General features: G+C 48.6%; 9 protein-coding genes and 1 pseudogene across 9 annotated transcripts, besides 9 other annotated features; all 10 read right to left on the bottom strand.

Moving 5' to 3' along the window:
* Positions 1-7,312: part of a sequence feature (heterozygous, non-Esmeraldo-like haplotype) that runs on past the window's edge.
* On the bottom strand, positions 205-1,617 carry Tc00.1047053511717.100 (hypothetical protein, conserved; the record flags this gene model as incomplete). The annotated part of the gene is made up of 1 exon (XM_809557.1): positions 205-1,617. The coding sequence occupies one exon, from the start codon at positions 1,615-1,617 to the stop codon at positions 205-207; it is 1,413 nt and encodes a 470-aa protein (XP_814650.1).
* Positions 1,401-1,442: a sequence feature (AT_rich).
* Positions 1,844-3,070, bottom strand: Tc00.1047053511717.90 (phosphomannose isomerase, putative; the record flags this gene model as incomplete). Its single annotated transcript, XM_809556.1, has 1 exon — positions 1,844-3,070. The coding sequence occupies one exon, from the start codon at positions 3,068-3,070 to the stop codon at positions 1,844-1,846; it is 1,227 nt and encodes a 408-aa protein (XP_814649.1).
* Positions 3,355-3,378: a sequence feature (AT_rich).
* Positions 3,442-3,470: a sequence feature (AT_rich).
* Tc00.1047053511717.80 (PIF1 helicase-like protein, putative) lies at positions 3,505-6,057 on the bottom strand (the record flags this gene model as incomplete). The annotated part of the gene is made up of 1 exon (XM_809555.1): positions 3,505-6,057. One exon carries the CDS (start codon positions 6,055-6,057, stop codon positions 3,505-3,507), a length of 2,553 nt encoding a protein of 850 aa, XP_814648.1.
* Positions 6,311-7,792, bottom strand: Tc00.1047053511717.70 (hypothetical protein, conserved; the record flags this gene model as incomplete). The annotated part of the gene is made up of 1 exon (XM_809554.1): positions 6,311-7,792. The coding sequence occupies one exon, from the start codon at positions 7,790-7,792 to the stop codon at positions 6,311-6,313; it is 1,482 nt and encodes a 493-aa protein (XP_814647.1).
* Positions 7,313-7,754: a sequence feature (areas merged during assembly that could not be assigned to a particular haplotype. This can correspond to areas where the two haplotypes were merged or to regions with more than two copies in the genome that were merged during assembly.).
* Positions 7,755-9,081: a sequence feature (haploid, Esmeraldo-like haplotype).
* Tc00.1047053511717.60 (hypothetical protein, conserved) lies at positions 8,025-8,888 on the bottom strand (the record flags this gene model as incomplete). Its single annotated transcript, XM_809553.1, has 1 exon — positions 8,025-8,888. The coding sequence occupies one exon, from the start codon at positions 8,886-8,888 to the stop codon at positions 8,025-8,027; it is 864 nt and encodes a 287-aa protein (XP_814646.1).
* Positions 9,082-9,120: a microsatellite.
* Positions 9,082-17,041: a sequence feature (heterozygous, non-Esmeraldo-like haplotype).
* Positions 9,216-11,258, bottom strand: Tc00.1047053511717.50 (hypothetical protein, conserved; the record flags this gene model as incomplete). Its single annotated transcript, XM_809552.1, has 1 exon — positions 9,216-11,258. The coding sequence occupies one exon, from the start codon at positions 11,256-11,258 to the stop codon at positions 9,216-9,218; it is 2,043 nt and encodes a 680-aa protein (XP_814645.1).
* Positions 11,512-11,537: a microsatellite.
* Tc00.1047053511717.40 (hypothetical protein, conserved) lies at positions 11,805-12,593 on the bottom strand (the record flags this gene model as incomplete). Its single annotated transcript, XM_809551.1, has 1 exon — positions 11,805-12,593. One exon carries the CDS (start codon positions 12,591-12,593, stop codon positions 11,805-11,807), a length of 789 nt encoding a protein of 262 aa, XP_814644.1.
* On the bottom strand, positions 12,984-13,679 carry Tc00.1047053511717.30 (hypothetical protein, conserved; the record flags this gene model as incomplete). Its single annotated transcript, XM_809550.1, has 1 exon — positions 12,984-13,679. One exon carries the CDS (start codon positions 13,677-13,679, stop codon positions 12,984-12,986), a length of 696 nt encoding a protein of 231 aa, XP_814643.1.
* Positions 13,994-16,192, bottom strand: Tc00.1047053511717.20 (hypothetical protein, conserved; the record flags this gene model as incomplete). The annotated part of the gene is made up of 1 exon (XM_809549.1): positions 13,994-16,192. The coding sequence occupies one exon, from the start codon at positions 16,190-16,192 to the stop codon at positions 13,994-13,996; it is 2,199 nt and encodes a 732-aa protein (XP_814642.1).
* On the bottom strand, positions 16,602-17,041 carry Tc00.1047053511717.10 (annotated as a pseudogene; the record flags this gene model as incomplete).

Raw genomic sequence — 17,041 nt, 5'->3', positions numbered from 1 at the left:
GTCATCATTTCCTTGAGCTCCTCTCTCTTGTCAAATTCACCTGAAAGTAGGCACTGCAGCAACAACAACAATTAAAAAAAAAAAAAAAAGCACGTCTATTCCTGTTGAATTACACGCCAGGAACTCAATGTTGTGGTTCATCATCAAAGCAAACTTTTCCTGCAGTTTCCTCACGTGCTGTTGCAGTCGTGTCCGCATCTATTGTCATAAAAGAGTGGGTTGTTCCCCATTCACCGTCCCTCCTTCCGGGAACAGCAGATGCTGCTGTTCGTTCGAATACTTTTCGGATGGCGGTGGCGGTGGTGTAGAAAATACTCGTTCAAACGGATCAAATCGAGTTCCGACAGTACACCCATTCGCTCGTGGGGGAGAAGAAAACAACCGACTTCCGTCCCGGGGTTCCTCCACAGCCTCCTCTTGCCGTTGCGCAGACACACCCGTAGAAGAAAAAAAATCATCCAGAATATCATAACTTGCCTTGGCGCATCTCTCAGAGTCAGATGGCATACCAGAAGTACCTGCACTAACGGTGTTGACCGCGGTATTATGCGTGGTAAAACAGCTAGGCGTCTCAAACAAATCCCTCTCTATGGTGTTTGATGTCCCCAGCATAACATCAAAGCCGCCGCCTCTCTGATGTTCTTGTACCGCAGAAGGCGAATTTCCAAAAATGTCGGAAACAATATCACGATTTGAAGCCCCTAATTCAGTGTTGGCGTTAAAAGTCATTAATAATTGTTCCAATTCCGGTGACATTTGGCTACTGCTTTGCCGTTCGCCTTGCTCTTTTTGAGAATCTCCCAAGCACTCTTGACTCTGTCTCTTCAGAACTTCTTCCTTTTTCAATCGTCGTGTTCTTATTTGCATCCCACCCAGGTCTATTGCCCCTGTTGAGGTCATTTCCGATGTGGCCGCCAATTTTTTCTCTGCTGGATCGTCCAAGGGCTTGTAAAACCTCTTTTTTTCGTATTTTATCTGGATCCACTTGAGCAGCAGCCCGGAATCTTCCTTCTCGGACGGTTTTACGTAGTCTGCGGGAAGAGTTGCCTCCCAGATCATCTTGGCCTTGCCATTGCCCATTGCACGCATGAAGGCAACCTGCTCCGGCTCCCACAAGTCCATGGTGCAGCTCTTCACTTTGCTCACGTGAACACCGAGCTGTCGATGCAGTCCGCTACAACGCAGGCAGATAAAAATGCCCAAGTTTGTGCTGGCCCACATCGGGTTCCGCGCCTGGCAGTCCATGCATTCCTGGTTCTCCTCCAGCCGCAGCAGTTCGCACAACATGCGGCGGTGTCTCTCACGCATCTCCTTGGATTGATTTGAGATGGAGGCCATGAATGCGTTTGTCAGCACTTTCCTATAAACGCTGCCAGTCACGCGCAGACAAGAATTGAAAGAAAAAATAAATAATAATTTCATTTCATAAATAATTTTAAAAAGAATGAAACTGCCGAAAAAAAAAAACGGCCGACACTCCGTCACCACGCACACGTACCAACACCGCAACATACCCACAAGCCCCCTCCCCTCTCTCCCCCATCCAACAACAACAACAACAAAAAAAGAGGCAATACTCAAAAACGACGCTGTTTTCTGCAGGACGCTCTTCTCCATTCAATGACATTTACTTTTCCTTTTATCTTTTTGCCGCAATTCTCTTTTGACCCTTTTCACTTCTTCCTGTGGCCTCCCTCGCTTGACATTCGTTTTTTTTGTTGTTTTTTTTATTTGCGAGAACAGGCCAAATAAATTTAAAAAAACGCTTTTTTTTTTTTGCTTCCTTCAATTCCCTCCCGCCTTCAAGACCATTCAGTAACAACGTTCAGGATCCTTTCTGCGCCTAAATGTGAGCCTGCTCCGGTAAGCCATCATTTGTGGAGGCAACAAACAATACGCACCGTCCATTAGCCTCGCACTTCAACGGACCGTGTGGAACGGCAAAGCAGTCGCCTTCCGCCACGTGCGTCCCATTCACAACGCCCTCACCGCCCAAACAGAAGCCCAGTCCAATGTTGGGAAGATTGACACAAGTTTCGCTCGCCTTCTGTGCAACGTGTTCCAAGCGGTAGAGGGAAAATTCGGTAAACCTACGCGGCGGAGAATAGCATTGCACCTCCCATGCTTCTCCCTCGGCAGCGCGATAACGCTCATACTTTGCCCGCTCCAGGCCATTGGTATTATAATGCAACATCTCCAGCAACGTGGGAACGTCTTTCCACTTTGGAGTCAGGCCAGCACGCACAACGTTATCGCTGTTTGCCATGATTTCCACGCCATCCCCGTACAGGTATGCGTGCGGCTCACTGTCTGATAAAAACAGACCCTGGCCAGGTTCCATTTGTACATAGTTAAGAAAGTACAACATCCAGCAACCAATATCATCTGGATATTGAGACATAAGACGCAAAAAAAGACGATCTTCCGTGGAAGCCGCCTCGCCCTTTGCACTGACAGCTGCCGCATGTTCTCGAAGAGCCTTCGTGTGGACTTCGGGGTTCAGGCTGTACAGAACACGCATCATGCCCTCAATAAGATCACCTTCGCTCTCCTTTGCTGAGACAACGGCGGTATTCCCGAGAAGCGTCTTCAACGGCTTCGTAGATTCAACAAGAGAAAGAATTTCTTGCAAAGGACGAAAACAACAAAGAGCTTCAAATGGTGTGAGTGCCACGATCAGCTCCGGCTTGTGGTTATTGTCCTTGTATTTGCTTGGGTTCTCGAGATGAAGCTTCTCCGCCAATTTCTTATTAGGGTGCGCTTGTATAGAAAGTGCCGTCTGTACCGACAAGACCTTGAGGAGAAACGGCACATTGCTGCGCAGCTCCACGTTGCTTTGATGTTCTGGTGAGAAGAAACTGTTGGCGATACCCGGATCGCGGAGGTACTCCCCCAACAGCTGCCCGGACAATAGTCGGGAGGGACAATTCATGTGCGTTCCAACCCACAACTCCGCGTACTTACGAGTTCCGTCCGTCTCGTGCTTCATCTTCGCCACAAAACTCTCCGCGGCAACTTTCCCCCAGTCGTAGTGCTGAACGCCGCAGTCCAACTTCACAAGCCCCACCATTTTTTTCTTTTATTTTTGTTCGCCCTTTGCAGGGATACTGGGAAGCGGCAAAAGAAAAAAAAAAGCTCACAGCAGTTGCATGCATTGCCACACACAAACACAAAAAGAAAATTGACGGATATGTGAGGGTACAACAGGAACAACAGAATAATAAAAAAAAAAAACAGAAAAAAATAAATTGATGTCCCTTTCAATTCACTCGACGCTTTCACGCAGAAATGAGGAAACAGCAATATTGAACCCCACAGAAGCAGATGAGAAAAACCCTCTTCGGCTCCTCGCGCAAAAAAAAATAAATAAATAAATAAGAACAGAGAATCTCCAGCCCCAGATCGAAAAGAAAAAAAAATGTTATTAAATCAACAGCTCGGAAAAATTAAAAAAATAAAAATAAAAAATAGTCCTGGTGTCTGCAGACCATTCAACCATGAACTCTATTTCTGTTTCGCTCGTCCATAAGGACGCAGCTTCCACTCGGCACAAAACAAAGAAAGATCAGAGGGAGGCGTAGACAACGTGGCAGCCTCTTTAGAGGACTGTGATGTTACCATTCCTTTCTCAGTTCTCTTCCACGCTGCCCACTTCTTCGCTGCCTCAGACACGGAAGGAATGCCGGACGTAAAACGCAGAGCACCTCTGTGAACGGACACCATACGGGGAGAAACATTGATCATTCGAAACTGTGAAAAGCGCTTTACGCGGCTCGCAGCAACGTAAATGAGATGGTCGCAGGGGAAAAATCCGCTTCCGTCAAAAAGAACCGAATGATCAAACGTTAGTCCTTGAACTTTGTGAACGGTGTAGGCGTACGCCGGAGTAAGAGGCATGGCTACGATTCGCACCGCGTAAAATCCCTCACGCTGCTCCCATGGCAACGGAAGGGAGACCCACGGAATGGCCACCTCTTTGCCATCCGAGTCCATTCGCACGACTGGAACAATCGTCCCACCATGGCCCTCGTTGCAGGTACCTTTTTTCTTCTGCGCCGCAGTATGTCTGTGGCTCGAGTGCCTCTTCAAATGGCTTAAGGCGGCATACTGTCCCGCTGGCAGCAGAACCTTCAGGCCCGTCGGAAGAAGATGTTCAACTTGGTGTAGAGGCTGGAAGCCAACAACAGTTCCAAGCGAGCCGTTGACGTAATTTCTGTTGAGATTACGCAGCAACATGACGCGGCATCCCACCTTCAGTCGCTTGTGCTGAAGCACTTGGTCGCGTTGAATAACTTTGGCATATCGGCGCTCCAGCGAAAACAGAAGGAAACGTTTCAAAAAGTCGACCTTTCGCACCTCCCAAAGAATTGTTCCCCAATGTTTCCGGGCTGCTGCAGCTTCTTTGGATTTGGCAAGAAAATTATCGTCAAACGCGGATCGCAGTGCGGCCATCGAACTCGATGCCACGCTTCTTGTCGGCCCCAAAAAGCAAACGTATACGGATAAATGATGCGAGTAACGTGAAGAAACGGGTGGTATCAGAATTCGTACAGCGCCGTTTAGCTTGCACTGCGAACAGAATTGACGTATCAACTCCTCTGCTTTCCGACGCCAATTTGCAGAGCGCATCGGTTTGTTGCGGAAGTGAACAACGAGCATGTCGGGACAGGTCCTGCAATCGCCACTTGTGGAACGCCTCGCAGATGACGTTGCCCCATTGCCACTTGTCACGTGAAACTCGCTCTTAAAGCAACGTTCCTCACCGGTTAATTCAAGCATTTTTGAAGCATTGAACGCCGTCACCGCACGTTTAATTGGAAACAGTCGAATGGCATCAGGGTCCTCAGGGTTATGCACGGCAGAACGTGAAAGTCGGTGAGTCAGAATCCCACGACGCAGTTTGTTCAGATCCTCGAGATACTCTGGATCCTCCCTCTGACGCGCCGGCTCCGAAAGCTGCAAATGAAGCAGGCAATGTTCAAAAGTAGCGCTTTCATAGACCGGACGGTCACAATAAAAACGAAGCAATTGGTGGCGGCGCTTCACAGAAAGAAGAGTAGATTCGCGTTGAGGATGCTGCGACGAAACGCCCAGTGCACAGTTCTCTTCCTGGGAAACGGTGAGCTTCTCCATCTCCGGCGTCACTCCGGTGGGTATGACGCCTTTTTTTTCCACCCCCGCACAAAAGAGACGCTCGGGGTTACCCCTAGACCACCGGCGACCGGGCATAAGCTGCAAAAAATCACCAGAAAGTATGACCTGAATTCCACCAAATGGTTTATTTTGTGATCTACCGGGAGCCATGCGTGCTGCCAAATCCAACGCCTCGATGTAACCAGCATGCAGAAGTGACACCTCATCCACAATGATAACATCCGGCACTGCCAATGACTCGGTGTCGTACCAAATGTGAGGTGCAGCACCAGCCGTGGATGCATCCCTCTCATCGTCAGATGTGACAGGAACACCAAATGTACTGTGAAATGTATTCCCACCAATTCCAACAGCGGCTATGCCCGTAGACGCCGTCACCAAAACAGTTAAACCTTTCGCTTCAAGTGATTCGGCTATACAACGCAGTAAAAAGGACTTTCCTGTCCCGGCATCACCGCCAATAAACAAAGAAGCTCCATCCAAGGCAAGCTGTCGTACAATCTGCTTCTCTACAGAAAGCCACTTCTTTTCTGGTTTTTTATTTTCTTCGGCGCAAACTTTCTGCCCACTTTCCTTTAATTCATCGTGCTGATGCGGCTTGGGAATCTCCATAAAATCCGGCAGCTCATTCACCAAAGATGAACATCTCGTCGAAGAATTCTTTCCGCCAGAGAATTGAGATCCATACGGTAGTTGTGATAATTGATGTTTATTGTGAATCAAATAAGAAGGACCCTCTCGACCCACAGCGCGTGCATGCGGTCCATCGTGTCCTTTGCTCTCCTGGGAGGTGTTCCTTGAAATGACTGCTTTTCGGACCCCACGAAGGAAGGGTTCCTGCAGCAAATTCTTCAAGGGAACTGAGCTTCTTAGCAGCAACGCTCCCGTGGTTCCAAACAGCATAAATATCTTGGAGCAAAAAAAAAAAAAAGCCGTAAATTAAAAAAGCAAAAACAAAAAATATATGAACTTATTAATAATAATAACACACCAAACAAAGACGTTAACTTCGCATTTGCTCATTTCAATCGGCAAGCGCAAACAGTGCCCAAGAAAAGGCTAATTGACAATATTTGTTCAACTGAGCGTCTAATAGTAACAATAATAATAAAAATTATCTAGCCAAGAAGGATGCATCTCAATAGGTGATCTAATACTACCATTTTGGTGCGTCATGCAGTGCAGACGAGGATCGACGAACCGGCAATGGCTTTGAGGATGACTTTCTAGAGACAGACCTCGGTGCACTTGGTTGACTCTTGTCGCCTTTTTTCTTCACGGAGAAGTGGCGTAATCGAAGGTTTGCGCGGAGGTCAAGAAGTTGCTTGTGTTCATCTGGTGAAAGGTAAATAGAGTGGCACCGTGTTTCGGGTAACGTGCATTCCCCTGTTTCCCCACGAGAGACAATAATGCCACGCAAACGCATCAGTGCAAAGACCTCCGCACCCGTCAATACATCTAGCACTGTTCGTTGCGGAGTGGATTTGCGTGGAAGTGCGGGCTGAGCAACTTGACAAGGACTCCGTTGTCGGGAAGCAACAGAACTGGGACGACGCGGTGTTTGGACAGATTTCTTCTGGGACGAGGGATTTGTAAAACTTTCGCTGCGGAAAGCAGATGAAGAGCGTGAATACACATCCTTCGGCAGCGGTTTGGAGGCAACTCGGTTCTGGCAATGCCCTTTGCCATCCAGAAAAGACTGCGACAGCGATGCCACTCCCGGTGAGCCTGGCGATGCAAACCGTTGCTTCGCGTTACGAATGAAATCGGTCGCTCCCTTTATTTTAGGGGTGGATGCTTCCACATTTTGCTGCTCTTGTTGTTCCCCTTTAGTTTTTTTCAACCCGGTCTGCTTTGTGCTGGGCAACACCTCGTTCGATGCATCGTCGGGAGCACATGTGAGAGCTCCAGAGTGGCCAGTCTGCCACAACTCCTGCGGTTTTGGGGATGGTGACTGCTCGGTACTTCCTGGACTGGAAAGCGGACTCCTGCTTGCAGCCGACTTCCGCAGCTTCTCCCGCAAACGAGCCTGAACGGCCTGAAGTGGATCAAACCCGCCGACCAACCCCGAAGTCGGCCGTGGCGTTGGGGCTGCTGCGGCAGGCACATTGGAACGGTGGCCAGCACAAGAAAGAGTCGATGTGGGGACGTGAGAGGAATATAATGAAGCTCTCCCCGCCGATCCCGCAGGCTGCTGCTGGAAAGACGCCGTAGGCGCCCACGTGCTCACGTGGTATTTTGTTGTTGGGGCCGCCGGCGTCGGGTCATAATACGTGTGTCCCTGCAGGCCAATCTGCAAATTCTCCGTTGAAAAGTGCGTCGTCCTCCTACGTTCCTTGCGGCCGTTCGGCTGTGGTGTTTGGTGATTGCCGTCTCTCTGCGCCGCCTCCCGCCTGGCCAACTCCACCAGGCGGTTCATGTCCCCAGTAGATGCGGGCATTGCACTCTTCGCCGTGACGCTCCTATTGAGATCGCGTTCCACCAGCACGGGTGAATTCTGCTTATCGTCCTTTACCGCGTGAACTTCGCAGGGACGAGCGGCGTCTTCATCGAGCTGAAAACTCAGGTTGAGATTCGCCAGGCGATGGCGCACCTCATTTATTTTGCTCTCCACTTCTGTCAACCGTGTTGAAGACATGAACTTGTCCCTCCTACCTACAAATAAACCGGAAAATAATAATAAGGAAACAAATCAAGAATATAATAAAAACAAAATGCATGTAGAAGAAATCGTTACAAAGAAGCGGATACATGTGGTTGAAGATTCAATTTTTTGTTGCCGTTCTTATTTTCGACTTTTCTTCAATAAACTTTGGCGACAAAAACACCTCCATTGCGGTCTCTGCCCCCCAGTAAAACCGTATGCCGCCTCACTGACATGCCACACAACGGATCTTAGATTCCAGTTCCCTCCACACAGGCAGAAATCGCTTCCCATGCTCCAAAACATTGATAATATCCACATTACCAGGGGAATCGCGCTCGACAACCTCACGTTTTGCCTTTTTTCCGACAAGACGACGTTTGACGCAAACCTTTTGCAGCATTTCACGGTCCCCGCTCAGCACAATCACCGGCATGTGCGTCATCGCCCGCGCAATTTGCAGAATCACGCCATCTGCCCCCTGTCGTTGGCCCCCGCATGGAGTAAAGTGACATCGGCCCTCCGAAACAAGCCGCTGCCAGACACTTGGTCTTCTGCCAACCGACTGCTTGAATTTTGTATCCGTCCCTTCTCGAGGTATGCTCCGGCAAACACTCTCTGCACTTGGGAATTCACCGTGGTAGCGAGAAAAGCAGGAACCAAAGAAACACCATACATACATGTGCTCAATTAAATCAAACCCCCCATTCGCCGGCACATTCGTGGGGACCGACCTGAACTGATTAAAGCCGTAGTTGTCCAGATCAAGCAGCACTACAACCATCGCCTTCTTACTGCTCCTCCGGCGCAATTTAGCCAACTGCGTGGAGACACGTACGGTTTCGCAACGCACACAGTGACATTCGTTGCCCAACCACGAATCGCCATTCATAAGCCGGGCATCGTGAATTGACTCTACGTCATCGGCCGTGCCTGCCACACACGAAAACCCCACCTCGCCTGGCCGATGCATGCGGACAACCCCAGCCGTCATGTTGTCCCTTGACTCGTCGGAACTATCATGGGGGCCGTTCCTCTCAGCTGAACAAAGGACACCGCCCTCGTTCTCAAACTCAACCTCAGCAAACATCACCAACACGCAGAGAAGAGAGTTTCAGAAAATCTGCCACAGCTGCCTTTTGAGAAACTATTTCCGTAAATACATACATATGCATATACACAAGAATAAATTTAAAAAAAGTGTAAATGGCATAAATTCATAACGTTTATATATTTAAACCTGGAAATAGAAAATAAAAACAATACACACACAGAGAGAGTTTTATATACATATATATATATACAAATACACATACATGCACGCACGTCAGATATCCTGTTTACTCTCATCGGGCAACCACAAGCATTTGACTCGCTTCAATAAACGGCCTTAATGACTCGTCCGTCAAGAGTACATTCACTCATCGCGCAGCCGCTTTCCCCCCTTTTCTTTTCCAAATCCTTCCACGATGTCATCGTTATTAATTAAAGCATGCCGTACTCGAGTAATGTCAAAAATTCCCCCCTGACGAGCACCCACAACTGCACCTCTTCCCTCACCAGAAAGAAAATCAATCCACGCATCCGTTACAAGGTCAGCCGTAGAGCTCGGTGACAACCGCTGCAGGGTTCGATAGTGTAAATGAAGTGCGGTAAACAAATCGTCCGTCGCTAAAGTGCCATCCCTCAAGCAACATACGGAACGGCGAAGACAACTCAACACACCGAGAATACAAAAAGTCCAGCACGACAAGCCAGAAAGGTCGGTGTCCACAGACAGTGCACTCATCTTTTTAAATCCGGCGTCCACAACTGGAAGCAATATTCTCCTTGCATCCATCGCATAGAATGCCGCATCGCAAAGAAGCAACAACTGTGCCTTCGCAACATTTATATGAACAGAAATAATTTCTGGGGAAAAAGCAAACGAAGGAGTAGTTGCGGCAGTTGCGGCCACCCTTGCAGCTGCCTCAGAGCAAATGGATTGGATAGCGCTAAGGAATGTATTCACCACGGTATGCTCCATCCAATTGCGTACCTTCCTTCTTGCTTCCTCCTCAAACTGTTTCCTTACATCATTAGACAAACGCCGTGAGGCCATTGCGGCAAGATACACATCAAGGCAATGCCGAGCAGAGAAACCCACTGCCTTCACGGCCTCCAAGGCACTCGACAAATCCGCCACAACTTCATCATGACAGTAATGAAAAACTACCCACTTCAGAAGTTCTGTATGTCGTTCCAACACAAAACTCCAGAGGTCTGCAGTAGTAAAGAGTGGGATTTCGCCATGGTGCCGCTCGTGCGTGTACTTCTCAAACCACTGCAGAAACAGACTGAGGGCAAATTCCACACGCGCAAGATCCACCTTTGCGGGAAAAGGCTCGTTTTCCAAAATACGGCGCATTGTCATAGCAAAAGCCAAGTCAGGTCTCCCCACTTTCTCTCTTAGGCATCGGACAAGCAGCTCACACGAATTGTTCCCGGAATTATCGGACCCGCATTCCTTTGAAGTTCTCTCGTTCTGTGCCCTCATCTCGTGTTCAAAGACATCACGAGCCTTAAGACACCACGCCCCCTTGAGAGTGTCCTGAGCCCGCTTCGCTATCGCCTTTTCCTTGCCTTCATTTACCTCAAAGGAATGGTACTCATCGAGCAGCACCCCACTGTCAAGATCAGCGGATGGAACACCAAAATCCCGTTTAAAACTGCGTCGAACAAGAGCCTCCGCTGCCTTCTCATCCCGCCCTAGCAGATATGTGTCCGTGAGCCACTGGCGTTCGGCTCTACCAACCATTGCGTAAGAGCCAAAGAGGTGTGCGGCGTCATGAGCAAGGCGTTGAAATTGGTAGAGTTCAGTGTAGCAACGGCGCCTGAGACGAAGAATGGATAAGTCAACATCTTCAGTGTTGACTCCTTCCTCCTCCTCGTCCTTTTCTTCTCCCTCCTCGAAAGACACTTCCCCATCGCCATTCTCACTGCTCTTTTCTACTCCCACTTCAGATGCCGCAGCAGCAGCAAGAGACGTCATGTGCAACTCCAGGCGGATGACAACACTTGACCAGCATCCCCAAAAGGCCACGGCAAAGCATTCTTGTTGGGAAACAAGACATTGACGACACAACGTGGCAAGCGGCGCTGCCTCTTCCCCGGATGATTCGCCCATGAAAAAACACAGTCCCTCACGCCATTGCTGCCAACGACGGAGAGGAATCACCATCAACCGCACACATTTAGAGTAGACATTGTGGTAGTGACGCACAGACGTACTCGCAGAATCAATCGACAAGGATGCCACGGCCGGAAGTATGGAGGAATCATTTTTGGCCTTTTCCAGCGCCTCTAGTGCCGCTTCCCACTTTTCAAGGGAAAGAGAAAGCGGGCCGCTGAGTAATTCGGATCCGATTGAACAGAATTGGTTTACTTCCATTCTTGAGAGAATGCTGCGAAGGGCGGCCATTCTACTAATCAAGATGAGTTGGCAAGCCTATGGTGTGATCCGTCACTCTCGCTCCCCTCTAATGGCGTCTCTTCCCCAAACAAAGCAGCGGAAAAACACATCCACAGAGTCCAGCGAATAAAAAATATATAAACATACGCATAAATTAATATAGATATAACACTCACACAATTATATATTTATATAATCAGGTTTCAAAAGTAATGCATGTGTGACCGGGGCACTCAGCCCCAAAAGATTCGTGGCAGGCGTCTCTCTCTTTCCTTCTTTCTTTCTTTCACTCCTTGCCTCTCCTTCTTTTGCAATATGAAGCAAAGCGACAACAGGAAAAAAGCGATAGCTTCGCAATGTGTCCCTTTAATTGTTGTTTTCGTTCAATTTCTCTCGTTTTTTTCATTCAATTTGCTGTCAATGTGATCGGAGTTCTATGTGCTTCAGTGACGTTCTATAGAAATGCAGGCACCCATCTCCATGCAGGTGGGGCGTACACCAAAAATAAAAACAGATATTCGTCCAGCATTTAAAAATAGTTAAAACAGCCGCATTTTACTCACTTTTCTTTGTGCATGCCATTCTATTAAAAAAATCTGAAAGCTTCATCTGAACCTTCGGCTTCGGTGCCGCCTCATTACCCTCAACACCCGTCTGCACGGCTGAAAGGGCGATGTCAGGGTTTATCGCAGCCCCATCACTGAACAGTGAGCGTGACACGGGGTTCCCAGATGCCGCAGAGCCTGTTGTACCGTCCGAGGTGTCAAAAGGGGTTGACGACGTCATCTGTGTCGTGGTTGAGTTCGACGAGGCATTCGGTGTAGTTTCGACCGTATTTAAAATGTCCTGCGAGGAAGCCATGACACATTTCGCGACCGTCGGTGGTGGATCCCGTTGGGTGTCGGACAAATTAAGAGAGCCCTGCAAAACCTTAGTGCTGGAACGTCCTCGCACCCGAAGTGGCGAGGCGTCGGCAAATGTCACCGGCGATCGACCCAAACCAAATGCAAATGCGTCCATCTTCTCAATGCCATTTCCACCACGGAGTCGAATCCCAATTTTGGCAGATAAGTCCCCACTGTTCTTGGTGTAGCTCCCGGAAACGTGCCTCTTTTCACGTTCTGAAAGACTCACGTCCCTTTTTTCCCCTTTTCGTGCCGCCTTTGTTGTTGTTGTTGTTGGTGTGTGACTTTCTACCCTATTGGCCTTTAGTGGGGGTGTGTAATCCTCATCTTCAAGCAACAGTCCCATTTTTCTTGCACGTAGCGGCTGCTGCAGCAATAGCAAGAGAAACACAAACAGAAGAATAGCAAATAGAGACAACATATAAAAATATGTATACATGTATACTCATCTCCTGTCGCATCAGGGGAACTCACTGCGCACACAAAGAGAGTGTGTGCCTGTTGATGGATAAAGAAAAGGCAAAGGAAGAAGAGGCCTTTCATAACAATGAAAAATATATGTACAAAATCAGACAATAAACAGTGAGTGTTGGAATACACAAATTAAAACAAAAAACAAATGACCGTTGCCTTAATTGAACAAAACCGTCACAAGGCGGTCATCCCTCTAGTGCGTCTATTGTAACAAAAAAAAAAAACAGTCGTACAAATAACACCCTTCAATAAAACAAAAACACATCTCCGCATATTAGTGCAGTATTTTAATTTCCCACTGAAGCATATATATATCCCTTTCTTCTGTTTCTAACAAATTGAAACACACATGGTCTCAAAAAAGCAGAGGTGACTTACTCATCAAGGAATCCGCCGGGGATGCCTCCATCAGCGCAGTAAATCCTTTAAACTCCGGCGGGGTGCCAAAAAGGACTTCCCTACATGACTTTTTCGTCGACGATTGAATAACGGTAGAGCGGTCGTCTGATGAGACGGTGCCCTTCCCGTCCGTTACGGTGTAGCCGCACATCATCGCTGCAAGAACCGGTGAGACACCTTGCGGTGTCTGCTGCCCCTCTGGCTGTAGGTGAGTTATCATACGGTTTGCCTCCATCCCATCCAAATCCTTGTGGTGGTCCGAGACGGCTTTGTTCACTTTTGCCGACGGGGATGCGACAGCAGCACGCCAGTCTGACGTCGTCTTCTCCGTCTTCCCAGACTTTAGTGGCACAGTCGCATTGCTGCCGCGGATTATCTGCATCCCCCTCGGCAAACGAGGATCCACCTTCACCTTCACTTGCCTCTGTGTCATCGCGTTGAAGTGAGCCATTATGCGCATCACCTGCTTTCGGTAGTAACGATCAAAATCCTCCGTGTTCTGTGGCTGGAGCGCCAAATCCGCCACCTCCGACGGGATGTTGTACCGTTTCTGCAGCGTGTAGTTCAGGCGAGCGCTGTGGTGACGCAGCGCATTGGCATCACGAGGGAATGTGCGAAGCCCATCAAAGTAGTCCACATTTTTAGATAACATGCTTCCTCAACTTGTGCAGGCCCCGTTTCTCTCGTCCACCAGAACTTTCCCCCTTTTTTTTTCTCTCTTCTTCTTTCTTGATTTATTCCCTGTCGTGTGTGAGAAGGAAAGGCTTTTAAAAAAGCACCAACCAACAGTCCCACCTTCCAAAGTAAAAAAAAAAAGCATGACAAAAATGCAGAAACAAAAATTCATCAATCCACACACAGAGTAAGTCAAATTTATAATTCAAAGCTAACGCCATCCCTCTAAATCACTCACGTAAAATTCAAAACGGCAAAACAGCGACATTGACCCATGGAGCCGAGCTGATGTTAAGAAACATCGCAGAAGGCCTTCCGCTCAAAAATAAAAAGACACCGTCCGTCCTTACAAGTCAAAGCAAACCTCTCCCCTCCATCGGCGACGGAAGCACACGTCACCTTTTTGGCAACAGGTGTCGGCAGCACGTTGAGCGACGGCATCTCACCAATCCCCCTCGCAGCCGGCGTCCTCCAGTCCCGCTCCAAGGACGCGCTCAACTCTTCCACATTCGTGCGACCCCCATTTTCAACTTCGCAGAGTAACGCTTGGGGGTCAACACGGTAATAGGCCAAGAGATCTTTTTCGGCCGCACGGCCCTTATGAAGAGGTTGCCAGACCGCCGCAGCACCGTCATAAAGTCCGGTAACGACGGTGCCGGAAACGTGATCCACCGCAATGGGAAAGCGATCAAAGATGGCGTCATTCTCGTAAAGAACATCCAGGTACGGTGACACATAGCTCATGACATGCGCAACAGAGCATGGCACATCTGGTCGACGCAAATCCCAGAGTTTCAACGAAAGATAGTCACGAGTGACAACATGTTGAGGACCTAAAAATTTTGCCCCAGATATGCTACAAAGAATGTCACTGTATTGCTCGGGAATAGGAAAGGCTGCGTCCTCCGTAACGCGAATGGAGGTGGTATACTGGCATTGAGACCCCGAAATTGACTGGCGCAAATCGCCAATGCCAAGAAATCCAGAGCTCCTACTGACCAAGAAAATGGAGCTGTGAGTAGGGCTAAAGGCAATGGAAGTCACTAATTCCTCCACCTCATCCATACGCCCTGACAGAGGCCTACAGTCCGTGACGCACATCCCTTTTGACAAGTCGCAACTTTCCAAGTTCCACAAGAAAACCTGCAAGTCATCTGCACTCAGAAAGGAATGAACATCCGGACAAACGCAAAGGTCTTGTATGACATTTAAATGACACCCAGAAAATACACGCACAGGGAGAATAATAGAGGGGGGTGAGAAAGGAGGAAAATAACGTGCCTGAATATGGCGCCTCCCCACCACCGCCTCCATGGAAGGAAAAGCGTGAAACGGTGTGAAACCCTCGCGCTGAACCCGAAATAGTTTGATGTCACGCTCATTCGCTGTCAGGTAGCTAACAGTATGTGGGGAATCTTGGGTCGTCAAGAAACAAACAGACTTGACGGCCTGGGAGATTGTTACGGAGGTAAGGCAGTCCATTTCTCGCACGTACGCCTGGTGACCGTGACTTCGCAGAGGTGGTCGATGAAACCCAGCACTATCATGGTACAGAAAAGAATGATCAGAAGGGAGCGAGGCGTCATAACTAATCAGATCCGGATCCGTTTGACTGGAACTCCCAATAGTGGCGTTGGATTTGCTCTTTTGTGCATTCAATGACAGGGACTGTGCGCTCCTCGTGTGGCACACATCCAGTTCCGAGTAATTCACTCTACCATTTGCGTCCCCAACGCATAGAGCGAGAACAGGAGCACCATAAACTGGGTCAGGCATCATGCACATCGTCATTGCGCTGACGCAGCTTTCTATTGTCTCAATATCATTCCTCACAACACTGCGAGTGGCACCATTCTCTACACCGTTTGTAGCTTGAAGTTCTCCCGTCGCCTCATATTCGGCATTCTCAACAACGCCTTCTTGAACCGAACTTCTGGCACGTAAATTTATTAACGTTTCCGGAACATCAAAAGGATAGTGTAGCTTTTGCAGCAATGTAAACGATCCACCCGCAAAGGGTACGGAGTGGTATAAAGCCATTTCCATTTCACTCGCCTCTTTGGAACGGGCAAAATGTCTGTCTGCCTTTGAAATCACGTTCATTTTGCCTCCATCATTTCCTATATAAAATGAAGACGTATTGTTTACCCAACCACCAAATTTCTTCACACGTCCGTTGTTATCCGAGACACCTGCTACCCCCTCTCCTACCGCGTCATCAAACTCCGCGGTCCTATCATCCCCTCTCGGTGTTGCACCAGGAGGATTGCGCAAGGAATGCCCCCTACGGCGCCGTTGTGGTGCCTCGCTTCCTGTGCAAGAGGAGTGGCACGATCTCGGCGAAGGCACCAGAGATTCACGTGTCCTGTGAGGAGCCTCGCTCCCTGCACGAGAGAGGCAACAAGATGAAAGCGCCTCGACCTGAAAATCCGGCGAGGGTGAGCTGGCGCCATCCTGCTCCGCCATTTTGCCACACTCTTCTTCTTTCATTCTTTCCTTCTCCCTCACTTCCTCTTTCACGCCTAGACGCACACACAACCAAATTGAGGGAGGGGGAAACAGAAACAGAAGCAAAAAAAAATCGGTTATTCTAATTTTGACCACCTTTCCCAGAGCCCTAACAAATCGAACAAAAATGCGATGCCCCTCTACCTTCTACCCGCGTCCTCTAAACTAATACGCAACACAGAAAAAATAAAGAAAAAAGTTTCAAATGGGAAAAAAAAAGGTAAAGCTGAAAAAAATCTTAAGAGTAGCCATGTAGAGAACGGCAAACACCAAAAAAAAAACAAAAAAAACTTGAATATGATGACAAAAGTTAAAGTCTGGCCCGTCATTTCAACCACTCCAATCATACCCACGTTTTTGCACGCACAGAAACACCATCCTCTCAAGCCTGTCACAGTTCTCCATACTGCTGCCGGACGAGAGCAAAGCTGGAAGCCATTCTTGTTACATACTCCGGTTTACGGGTTGTTTTGGGACGAAACGTGCTTCGCTCCACCTCTTCATTTTCTTTTATGGCATCCTGCTCCTCTTTCATTCTCGCCATCTGCTCTTTCCGCCGTCGCAAACCCTGCTCGTAGCGTGAGTAATTCTTTAATGTCAACACTGACTCGATACGCTTATTGTGAGCATCATTAAGAGTGGGACGAAATGGATACTTGATTTCTTCCTTCGCTGCTCGTTCCTGCTGTCTTTTCCTCATTCACGTAGACGCACACCATCGTTCGCCATGGATTTCACGCCCCGTGGTTCCATGGCACGGGAAACTGCAGTAATCCTCGGCTTTAAAGTGCATGGATCCACGTATGGAGAGCGGTGCTTTTTTCACGGCTG

This window comes from Trypanosoma cruzi, genomic scaffold (genome assembly GCF_000209065.1).
Source record: "Trypanosoma cruzi strain CL Brener 1047053517159 genomic scaffold, whole genome shotgun sequence".
In the NCBI taxonomy this organism is placed as follows: Eukaryota; Euglenozoa; class Kinetoplastea; order Trypanosomatida; family Trypanosomatidae; genus Trypanosoma; species Trypanosoma cruzi.
The sequence above is the reverse complement of the archived record's forward strand: the minus strand, read 5'-3'. Positions and strand labels throughout refer to the sequence as shown.